General features: G+C 53.9%; 2 protein-coding genes across 2 annotated transcripts in view; one reads left to right on the top strand and one right to left on the bottom strand.

Moving 5' to 3' along the window:
• The first annotated feature begins 1,410 nt into the window (after positions 1-1,410).
• TROAP (trophinin associated protein) lies at positions 1,411-8,399 on the top strand. Its single transcript, XM_006755462.2, has 15 exons — positions 1,411-1,501; positions 1,702-1,856; positions 1,952-2,138; positions 2,805-2,962; positions 3,046-3,183; positions 3,379-3,461; positions 3,970-4,022; positions 4,473-4,594; positions 5,535-5,651; positions 5,758-5,841; positions 5,926-5,985; positions 6,653-6,787; positions 6,946-7,579; positions 7,850-8,043; positions 8,215-8,399. The coding sequence occupies exons 2-15, from the start codon at positions 1,713-1,715 to the stop codon at positions 8,260-8,262; spliced, it is 2,157 nt and encodes a 718-aa protein (XP_006755525.1). The 5' UTR covers positions 1,411-1,501; positions 1,702-1,712; the 3' UTR covers positions 8,263-8,399.
• Positions 8,400-8,967: 568 nt separating this feature from the next.
• C1QL4 (complement component 1, q subcomponent-like 4) overlaps positions 8,968-11,381 on the bottom strand; it is a 13,372-nt gene continuing 10,958 nt past the window's right edge. Inside the window, exons 4-5 of the mRNA XM_006755558.2 lie at positions 10,549-10,559; positions 8,968-9,701 (exon numbers count right to left, since the gene is read on the bottom strand). Of these exons, the coding sequence (XP_006755621.1) occupies positions 9,522-9,701; positions 10,549-10,559 (191 nt within the window). The 3' untranslated portion in view covers positions 8,968-9,521. The remainder of the gene's footprint in view (positions 9,702-10,548; positions 10,560-11,381) is intronic.

Genomic DNA, 11,381 nt, shown 5'->3' with positions numbered 1-11,381 from the left:
GCATCCTGATGCTCCCCCATCCTTCAAAGCCTCATTCCTTCTGGTGTCCCAAATGCCTAGCAAAGGGCCTTCCACACAGTAGGCACACAGTGCTTGTGGTTAGGATTTAGGATTTGGCACATGTATAGCACCTGTTAGTGGAATAAGGTGACCTTCCCTTTCCCTCAATTCAGACCATCTTTCTAGTTTTATCTCCTACTAGTGGCCCAGTGCATGAAATTCATGCACAGTGGGGGGAGGGGGGTTCTCTCAGCCCAGCCAGCACCCTCTCCAATCAGGGACCCACAGGGATTGAGCCTAAACGGGTAGTCGGACATTCCTCTTGAAATCTGGGACCACTGGCTCCTAACCACTCACCTGCCTGCCTGCCTGATTGCCCCTAACCCCTCTGCCTGATCACTCCCAACTGCCCTCCCCTGCTGGCCTGATTGCCCCTAACGGCCTCTGCCTGGGCCCTGCCACCATGGCTTTGTCTGGAAGGACGTCAGGAAGGTCTCTGGAAGGTCTCCCTGTCTAATTAGCATATTACTCTTTTATTAGTATATATGTTGCATCTACCCCTAAGGACTCAGTATTCTCTGAACACTCCATATCCTTTCATATTTGCTTGATATAAATGATGTTCTATTTTTAAAGAGGAAGTCCAAATATTACTTCTTGGAGATCTTTCTTGTCTTTCCATGCATTCATTTGATCAATTATTCATTCACCTGGTGACTCAACAAATATTGAGCACCTTTATAAGCTGGGCACAATGCGAGGCATGGAGAATGTGATAGTAAGCCAAACATAAAGGCTCACCACCCTCATGGAGGCCTAGCGGGGAAAGACCGAGTTTAATAAACAGAATGTGTGATGTCCTCATTCATGAACATACAATTAGCACCTGACATGTTCTAAGGAAACAAACACTATTCTTTGAGAGCACATCACCAAGAAATCCATTGGAATAGGGTGGGTTATGAGTAGCGGGGCTCGAGGAAGGCCCCTCTGAGGAAGCGCTTTCTTAGGTGTCTGGGATGGCGTCCCCAAAGCTGGACGCCGCGCCCCGATCAGCGTCGGGGGCCGGGGACTCTCCCGCCGCCGCCCACAGAGGCAGCCCCAGCCAGGACGGTGGCCCTTCCTTCCCCGGCCCCGAGACCTCGCGAGAGCACACGGCCACCGGTTATGGTTCAGACTTTCCGGCCTCAGAACGGCCGCCCCCTTCTTCCCCTCGCCCTGCACCCCGCGCTCCGCTCTCTGATTGGCTGACGCAGCCGCGACGAGCTGGAAAGTGGTTCGACAACTAGTCCTATTTTTAGTCCCGCCCACGAAGCCTGCGGATTGGACGGCTGAGCCTGGCGTCACGTGCCTCCTAGAGCGCGGACGAGCCAATCAGGAGCTCGGCGTATTTTACAAACTGGAGAAGGAGCTGGCCCAGAAGCCAAGTCAGGGAAAAAGCGAAGAAGAGGGGGGAGACCCTGAGGGGTTCCGGGGAAGGTGTGGCGCGGGGATCTTGGAGGTTTGTAAGGAGGAGAGGCAGCTCGGGGTCCTGGGGCGAAAGAATAGGCTCAGGGTGTCTGGAAGTGGCACCCAGAAGAGCCGGCCTTGCAGGCGCGGGGTCTTCTGGGCGCAGGTGAAGTATCAGGGGTGCGAGCACCGCATCTATGCCCCATGCTGGCTGACCTTTGATTCCTGGTCCTGCCTTCTTCCCCATCTCAGTTGTAGCCGTCATGACCACCTCCCAAACCAAGAAGGACCCTCACCTCCGGGGTGTATCTCCCACCCCGAGCAAGATTCCGGTTCGCTCAAAGAGACGCCCGCCTCTCCCCACACTCAAGCCCTGCGACTTGGACCGGGAGAACCAGGATCCAAAGGTAAGAGGGGCTTGGTGAAGACAGTAGCTACTAGGAGGCAGCACACACCAGCAATGCACGCCAACGCTGAATTTTTTTGTCCTTCCCTCCCCCAGAGATTGGAGCAGAAGTTCAGTACTCAACGTCCCCTTGTTGACTCAGCAGGCCCCAGGCCAAAAGCCTCACATCAAACACAAAAATCAGAGAGATTGGTGGGGAGCACTCTGCTTCGGAAACCATTGGAGGAGCTCAGGCCTAGCCCTAAGGAACAAAGTGTGGGGCCCGGGCCCCCTCCCCAGAAAGGTACTTGTTGGAGACTAGAACACAGTCTCCTGGTGGGGAGACTGGGATGGGGATGGTGGAGTTTGGGGGCTTTGCACTGCTCCAGTCTCCTGCTGACTATAGAGTCCTTCCTGGTCCCTGCTCCTGGAAAGCTCTTTGCTCTCAGAAACCCTCTCCTTCCTTCAGCAAAATGTCATCTCTTCTAAAGCCTTTTCCAGCTCTCCAGTCACAAGCAATTGCTCTGTGTCCTAATACTTTGCTATACTCTGTTATAACATGCCCGTACTTGGTTTAAGGGGAGGAGAGAGAAACATCGATTTGTTGTCCCACTTATTTACTCGTTGGTTGATTCTTGTCGGCGCCCGGACTGGGGATAGAACCTGAACCTTGGTGTATCGGGATGACACTAACCAACTGAGCTACCCAGCCAGTGCACGTGCCCATTATTTGGCTTGAGTCTGTTACCTCTCTATAGTTTGATGATAGTTTTTTGAGGATGGGCTTTGTCTTCTTCATCTCGGGGCCCCAGGGCCTAGAATAGTGTCTTACATAAAGTTCTGTGAGCATTTGGTGAGTTGAGTCCTATGATATGAGTCTCTGGCTTACTGTTGCACCTCAAGGTGGCTACACTAGGGTACCTGGCCCCTCTTAGCTTTCCCATGTCACTTTCCTTCTCTTCCTTTACAGAGATTCCAGGGGCCATAGAGTTTGTGGCTGACCCTGAGGCCCTGGCTACCATCCTGTCAGGTGAGGGGGTGAAGAGCTGTCGCCTGGGGCGCCAGCCCAGTCTGGCTCAGAGAGTACTGGTTCGAGGGAGCCAGGGAGGCACCATCCGGAGGGGCCAGGTAATGAGACAGAATATGATGAGAGCAGGCTGGGGTGGACTGAGGAGAGAATCCGGAGCTGATAGCCTCTTTTGGCATCCCAGGGTACCCGCGCCTCTACATATTTGGCTCCCAGAACCCCCCAACACCGACTGGACCCAGCCAGGGCTTCCTGCTTTTCGAGATTAGAGGGACCAGGACCCCGCAGCTGGACCCTGTGCACCCAGAAGCTAGAGGCTGTGGTGAGTGCCTTTGGGGGGCTGATACTTAGTGTTTCTGGGAGCTCCTTCCAGGGGACATAGCTGGCCTTGTGAGAGAAGGTATCTCATGGTGACCCAAAGCGGGTCTGTGGAGGCAGATGGGGTTGGTGGTGAAGCCTGAAGGTTTGGGGCTCACCTCTGACTCTGCTTTTTTTTTCTTTTGCTTTTATGGGTCAGATTCCACCTTCAGGACCTTCCTTTTACCCCTCTGCTCGCCCCAGCTTCCAGGAGCTAAAAAGAGAGACAGGTCGCAGCAGCCGGTGAGAAGGAGGAGGTCATTTGGAAAAGAATGATCTAATGCTCCATACAGGGGTCCCTCGGAGTTAGAGTCTTCCAGTAGCTTTAGGATTTCCCACCAACCCAGGAGGGGAAAAGGGAGGGTGGGCCTGTGACTGCCCAGGTGAGCCCTTGGAATAGGATTCAGGCCTTGTTAGCCAGGCTTCACTAGGACATCAGTTTCTTCAGGTTGTGGGGGTGGAAGGGTACAAAAATGAGAGGTGCTGTCTCTTTTATTTAGTGGCTAAAGCACAGACTGTGGCAATAAATGGAATCTGGGTTTGATTCCTGACTCTTAGCAAACTTGCTAGTTGTGCAAGCTTGCCTTAATCTCCACACTTCAATTTCTTTGTCTGTCAAGTGAGGATAATGCTTGTGCCATCATTAGAGGTTGTGGTGAGAATTAAACGAGCTGATGTTTGTAAAGCAGCACAGTGCCCAGCTCATACTTGACACTCAGTGACTTCTAGCTGCTGCCCTTATTGTCATCAGGACTGCAGTGAGCCAGGCGTCAGGATTGCACCTGGAGACCCCAGTCCAGCCTGGTGAGTGTGTCTGGCCATGGGGAGAGAACAGGGGCGAGTGGGCTGTCTGCAGTGAGGATCAAGAGGAAAAAGCTCAGTGGGCTGGGGGAAAGGGGCAAGGCCAGATCAGAAGGAGCTGGAGAGGAAGACACCTTCTTGATGATAGGCCAGAGGTTGGCCCAGTTGCGCTTTCATCAAAGGATGTGGTCCCTACCCTCTCCCTGCCCCTTCCTACAAGAATTGCCTTCCACTCACTATTTTAACTTCAGCTCCTAAGAACCATCAGCACATCCCGAGCCCACTCACGGTATTCAGATTAATAAGTGATTAGTGAGGTATTAGATGGATCTCCACCCTTGATGGGGCAGTGGGGGCTGTCAAACTGACATACCCTCTTTTGAGGTTGCAAAGCCCTGTGCCAAACTTTGGTAGGTGTTCCAGATACCACAGAAATTTTCTGTCTCCTCCTAGCTTCCTCTCTCCTGGAAGGAGAACGTGAAGTAGTCACTCACTCAGATGAAGGAGGAAGGGGCCCTCCTGGTCTGGCCCAGTGGGTTCCATTAAGAGAAAGCTGGGAGCTAACCCACACCAAGGTGAGATGGGACCCTTCTGGGATAGGGGAAGTGGGGCAGGGAGATACCTGGGGAAATTCCCCAGCAGCGGCCAACACTGAGGATTGTGGGTATAGCCAGGTAGTCCTGGGCTTTAGATGTTAATTGGGTCTGGGTTTGCTCCTGATGAGCCCTTGCCCTCTCCAGAGAGGGACTGGCCTCTGTTTACCAGGTGTCTGGGGCCTGGAGGTGAGAGGTCACAGTCTGGTATATATTTGTATCACCATCAGATCAGTGCTGAGAGATCTGACACTTGTCAGCCAAAGCATTCATTCATTCACTCCACAGTATGTATTGAGAAGCTACTGTGTGTTAAGCACTGTTCTAGGTTCTGGATATACAGTAGCAAATAAGTTCACATTCTAGAAGGGGGAGGCAAAAAGTAAACACATTGTAAAATATATAGTATGTCAGATGGTGATAAGTTCCCTGTCATAAATAAATAAGGCATGGAAGTGGAAGTGGGGAGGAGGTATTGCAAATTCAAATTGATTAATCAGGGGGATCTTATTGAGAAGATGACATTTAAGTGAAGACCAGAAGGAGCTGAGGGAATAAGTCATCCAGATATCTGGGGGAAGAACATGCCAGGAGAACTGCAGGTGCAAAGGCGCTGAAGAGGAAATATGCCTGGTTTGGTTAGGGATCAGCGAAAAGGAGACCGGCAAGTCTGAAGTGAATAAGGAGAATGACAGGAAGTGAGGTTAGACTCAGAGCAGTTGCAGGATTGGACTGGGGAAGGATTTACAAACCAGTGTAAGACCTTGGATTTTACTTGGAATGAGTGGAAAGCTATGGGGAGAGGGAATGAACAAGGGAGCAACAAGATTTGATTAAGTCTTAAAAGAATCAACGCTGGCTGCTGTATTGAGAACAAGACAAAGAAGGAGGGATCACTCTTCCACCTTGTTCCTCTCCACAGGACAGCCCTGCCTGCCACCTGATGCCCTCCCCTGGCCCTGTGCTGCTACCGTCCATTCCCCGTCCATCCCCCTTCGGATTGGCTAAGCGTGTTCCCTCCCCTGGCTCCTCAGCTCTGGTTTGTGTCCACAGCTCCTCGGGGCTGGGCAAGGGCAGAACAGTCTGGCTGGGATCCCTGCTAGGTCTAGGTTTTTCATTGCTCAGCTAACTCCATCTCTCCCCAGCCCTCATATTCAGTGTTGCGGCGTCTTGCCATTCGCCCCAAAACCCAGTTCACACCCATCCCATCAGCCCCCAAAGCTCAGCAGGTAAGAGAGGGCAGGGGAGGTAGCTGGTATAGGAAGGGAATGGATGGGTATAGGAAGAGTTTTTACATCTCACTTCTGTCCCAGGCTCAGTGTTTGAGTGGCCTCTCTCCTCAGTCTTGCCCTGAAGAGCCTGCTCTGCCCTGGGTAAGTGCCCACAGCCTTTCCATGCTGAAATCCCTCGCTCTGTCCTGTTGGCCTGAGGTCCAGCAGTTTGTGGCAGGTGGGCTCTCTGGAAAAGCTACCTAACTCTCCAAGTCTCCCTGCTTCTCTGCTGTCCCTCCTAATCTTAGTCTAGGGCAGTGGTCGGCAAACTCAATAGTCAACAGAGCCAAATATCAACAGTACAACAATTGGAATGTCTTTTGAGAGCCAGATTTTTTAAACTTAAACTATATAGGTAGGTACATTGTTATTAACTTACTTAGGGTACTCCTAAGGCTTAGGAAGAGCCACACTCAAGGGGCCAAAGAGCCGCATGTGGCTCACGAGCTGCTGTTTGCTGACCACGGGTCTAGGGCAGAGGTTCTCAACCTTGGCTGCACATTAGAATCACCTGGGAATCTTTTTAAAATCCTGATTTCTGGGCCTCATCCCATAACAAAGAAACAGAATTTCTGGAGGATGAGGCCCAGAAATCAGGATTGTAAAAAGATTCCCAGGTGATTCTAATGCACAGCCAGGGTTGAGAACCACTGCTCTAGAGCCTCTCAATTAGAAACCTGACCCCTTCCTCATGAGGGTGGGACTCAGGCGGGTCTTCCCTTCCCAGCCAGGCTTCCTCACATGGCCCCTCTCTCTTCCCATGTGGCAGGAGCAGATTGCAGTCCGGCTATTTGACCAGGAGAATTGTAAAAGGTTACAGGAGGGGTCTGGGAAACCACCTATGGCAACTCCTCATGGACCCCACCCTAGCAGGACCCCCAACCTCCAAGAACTGAAGATGCAGGTGGGTCTTTGTGGGCAACCGCTTTGATGCCAAATGGGCAGAGACAGGACTGGGGAAGGGAGAAATGGGAGGCGAAAGGGGGTGTGGGAATAGGACAGTGTGGGTAGAGACTTGAACCCTCCTCTTGACATCACACTGGGGTATTCTCTCCCACACAGCGCATCAGTATCCTGAAGCAGCTTTTGCAACAGGAGGTAGAGGGGCTGGCAGAGAGCAAGTGTGCCCCTCTTAGTGGAGGCTCCTCTCTGGATATGGTTGAACTTCGGTCCCTGCTGGCAGAGATTCCTAGAACTCTGAATGCCCCAGTGCAGAATTCTGGGGCTTTCCGCCTTCCTGAACTGTTACAGCACTCTGGACTGCCAAAGCCCTGCTTTCCAGAGGAGTGTGGGGAACCACAGCTCTGCCCTGGAGCAGAGCCTGAGGCAGCTCGGCCCTGCCCTCCGGCAGAGCCAGGGCCCCCAGAGCCCTGCCATAGGAGGGAGCCTGAGATACCAGAGCCTGCCACCCAGAAACAGCCTGAGGTATCTGAGGCCTGCCCTCCCATAGAGCCTGGATCCGGTCAGGCCTGCTCCCAGGGGCAGGCTGGACTTTCAGAGCCCTCTCCTCGGGTAGAGCCTGAGGCTTCAGAGGCCTGCTCTCTGGAACCTCGGAGTACAGAGCCTAGTCCACAGTCCTGCTGCGGTCAGTGGGCTCCAGCGACCACCAGTGTGATCTTCTCCACTCAACGCCCACTTTGTGCCAGCCCCGCTATCCGCTCACTCCAGTCTCTGAGGCCCCCAGCAGGCCAGGCAGGTAAGTAGCTGGTTGGAAGGGGCTGTGAACAAAGGAGGTCCTCATCTCACTGGGAGCAGGACCTCTGCCCTGCACCCGGTGATGCCAGGCTTGCTTTCTTCCACCTACCTTGCTCAGCCTGGCTTGCCTTCAGGAAGATGGGAGGAGCTGGGCCTCCAGTCCTGTGCTCCTAATTGGCTTGCCTCTTGGTGGGGGATCGAGAGAGGGCAATGTAAGGTGAGAGTATAGAACTCCAGAGCCCACCCTGAACTCTGGCCCATGGACCCCCAGGCCCCAGCAGTCTGGCTCCTCGAACCCTGGCCCTGAGGCAGCGCCTCAAAGCATGTCTGACCGCCATCCACTGCTTCCACGAGGCGCGCCTGGATGATGAGTGTGCCTTCTACACCAGCCGAGCCCCTCCCTCAGGCCCCTCTCGTGTCTGCACCAATCCTGTGGCCAAGTTACTGGACTGGCAGGACGCCCTGGTGAGCCTCCCCATCCACAGCCAAGCTGTGCCTGCCTACACAGCAAACCTGTGGGAAGTAGGAAGCAGAGCAAAGGGGCCAACCTTGGCTCCTTTATAAAGATTATTGGGGAAGTGTCGGCTCACTTCAAGGATGGCTGGGCTGTGACAAGGTCTTTCCCTCTCTCTCCAGTGTTTTATTCCAATTGGTTCTGCAGCCGCTCCGGACTCTCCGACATGAGGCACCCACTTCCACCCGTTCCTGCCCTGTCTTGATCCTTCCTTTTAGCCCTTATTTATTGCCGGTCCACCCTATGGAATTGGGAGTCGAGGAGTCGACACCCTTTTATCCTTCAATAAAGTTTCTAAAGTGTCTGACCTGGGCCAGCTACTGCTGTTGCTCTCCAGTTGCCCACGTGGTGGCAGTGTCCTCCAGCTTAGAGCCAGCTCCCGACTCTCAGGATCCCAGGGCTCCCTCACCTTAGATCTGTCCTGAAGGGAAGAAATCATCCCACTCTTGTTCACCCCACCCGCTCAGCAAGCTCTGTGATTGTGGGGCCAACACTCATTGTCCCCTTTGGTCACCTGCTCTTCTCCCTGGTTCTTAAGATCGGGGCACTTCCAGGAGCCGTCAGCAACTTCTTCATCCCCTAGAGATCCTCTTAGAACTCTCCCTGCATCAGGCAGAACACTGAACACTAGACCCATATCCTTGGAACCTTGTTGGTGTCACTCTGGTTGGTGCCTCCCTACAGTGTAAGGCTGGAAGCTCTCCTGAAGCTCATACCGCTCCCCTCCCCGCTTCCCACATCACAGCGGAAGCCCTGGGCTGCTCCCCTCCTCCAGAGGCAGGCTTGCAGGGAAGAACTAAGCTTTTGCCTCAGGCAGGGTGGGTGGGAGTCCTTGAGAGGGGTGTGGGTAAGGGTCAGCCCTCTGTCCCCACTCTGTGCACCAGTTAAGAGGCACACACATTCTCTAATGTCACTTTATTGGAAGAGGCAACAGTAGCCCAGATGGAGGTGAAATGGGGACTGTACAGAACGGATTTTAAATGCTAAGAAAGAATTCACTGGTTCCTCCAGTTCACAAGAAGGCTGCCAAGGCAGGAGCCTGGAGCCTGAAAAATGGGGATGGCAAGAGGTTTCATGACAGAGGACCAGTGCCTACGCCAGTCCTAACATCTCCCACCTATATGGACTCCTATCTCTGTTCTCCCTCCTACAATGCCAGGTCTGGCTAGTGAGACCGTCCCCAGCTCCCAGCGGGAGAGAGGGCCACCGCCTCCGCACTTCTCAGACCCCTTTCACAGGATGTGGGTGGTCCGCTCCCCAGCCACTAATTCTGGAAGCACTGATTGTCTGCCCAGTAAAGCCTCCTCCGGGAGCAGGCTGGTCCACCCCACAGCCAGGGTCTCAAAGGATGGGGTGGGGCCAACTGAAAGTGGGTGAGGAGGGAAGACAAGATAAAGGGCAAGCGAGGGGGGCGGAGGATGGGGCCGGCTCAGTCCGGGTAGATGATGAAGCCAGAGAAAGTGCTGTACTTGTTGGTGTTCCCGCCATGCACCTTTCCGCCGTCCAGCTTGATGAAGACTTCATCGCCCACATCCAGGTGCAGGATGACGCTGTTGCTGGCGTAGTCATAGTTCTGGTCTGCGTCCTGGGCAATGGCGCTGGCCCGGACCTACCGAGAGAGAACAGAACAACCCCCTCACGCCCTGTGCGGAGCTGGGGTGGTGAGAGGGGTCGGGCGGATAAGTGCAGCTGGGCCTGTGTAAGTAGCTGGCTGCAGGGCCTGGGGTGGGCAAGGAGAGGCCAGGAGATCGCGGAGCTTCTCAGGCACTAGTCTCACTAGCTATGTGACTCTGGCAAGTCTCACACCTTCTCTGGTCCTCCATTTGAGCTGTAAGGTGGAGGTAATAATAGAGCCTACCCTAAATTAGTTACTACATGTGAAGTGTATTAGAACAGTGTTTTGCACATAGAAAATGCTGTAAGGCCTTGCTATTATTATTATCATTTAAGAAATAAAATTTTTAAAAAAGAAATAAAATTAGCCTGTAATTTCTAGGGTAATTTCTAAGATTCTGAACCCCCTCTGGCCTCCTAAACTTGCATTCCTATCCCCAAGTGTTAGGACACAGGTGTGTCCATGCATATCAAGGCTGCGGGCTTTAAATGGGAAGGTGCAATGATGCATGCGTGCCTTGGGGTGCCCACTTCCCTCCTAGTTCCCTCTAGCGGACCCAGAGGGGTCGCCTTCTTCCCCAACAGGTAGCCCCTCCTCCTCTCTGGTCTCGCTGCCCGCTGCCTCCTGCTGCCAGCCCCGCCCCCGCAACTCCCCCTCTTCCTGTCCCGCAGGGGCTGGTTATTAACTCATTAATTATTCATCATTATTCTAATCACTATTTACTGTCCTCAGGGCCCGCAGCGCCCGCCCGTGCAGTGCAATTCTGAGTGGGAGCCACGCAGCCCCGGCCTCCTCGGAAACCGGCACACTCTATACACACTGCCTCTTCCCCTCCCCTCACTGATATCCCCGCTGCAGAGACCGCACACCTCCTCAATGCCACATACAAATAGATGTGCTTTTTGTTCACACCTTTGCACCAGCCCAAGCACCCAAAGACACACTCAGATCAATACACACTCACTTGCACACACAATCTATCTCATACAGAGAGACACACAGACACTCGCACTCCCTCTCCCTGGGTTCCTAGGGCGGCCCTGCTGGGAGGAGACCCCAGTGCAGTGCCTGCGGGCCTTGCAGCAGGAGAGCGCTGTGGCCCAGCAGGAGGGAGTTTCCCCAGCCAGGATGAGCAGGCCCGATGCAGCACAGCACCCGCAACACCACCCAATCCCGGCGTGTGGGGGGAGGGGCATTCCGAGGTCACCGCTAAGTCTCAACCTTATGCCCTGATGCTTGCATGGCCCAGGCACCTAACCCAAACCCTACGCCGGAGGCCCCTCACTATTGCTGTGTGTCTGGGTCCTCGAGCTAAGCCAAGGCAGCAGTGACTCTAGCTCTGACCACAGGGACAGGGAGCAGCAGAACCTGGAGGCCAGAGGTTGCCAGGGAGGATGTGTGGCCTACCGGACCAGGCCCCACCTTCTCTGCTTTGCCTTTCCTCCTCCAAACCCGTCCTTTGCCTTTTTTCCGTCTCCAAATCCGTTCCTTCAAGCTGCCTGGCTGGTCCCTCAGTGAATATACCAGTTCTCACCTCTGCCTACGGACTCGGTATTAGCTGAGTGTGAGGCCGCTCTAGAATTGGCCCTAGGCCCTGGGACTAGCAATAGCGCTGATGGTGAATGAGCCAGTATGTCCCTTCTTTTTTACCGTTTCCTTAAAAAATCCAGGCTG

This window comes from Myotis davidii, unplaced genomic scaffold, assembly GCF_000327345.1.
Source record: "Myotis davidii unplaced genomic scaffold, ASM32734v1 scaffold290, whole genome shotgun sequence".
Classification (NCBI taxonomy): Eukaryota; Metazoa; Chordata; class Mammalia; order Chiroptera; family Vespertilionidae; genus Myotis; species Myotis davidii.
Note: the sequence above shows the minus strand (reverse complement) of the source record. Positions and strands in the feature narration are given on the sequence as shown.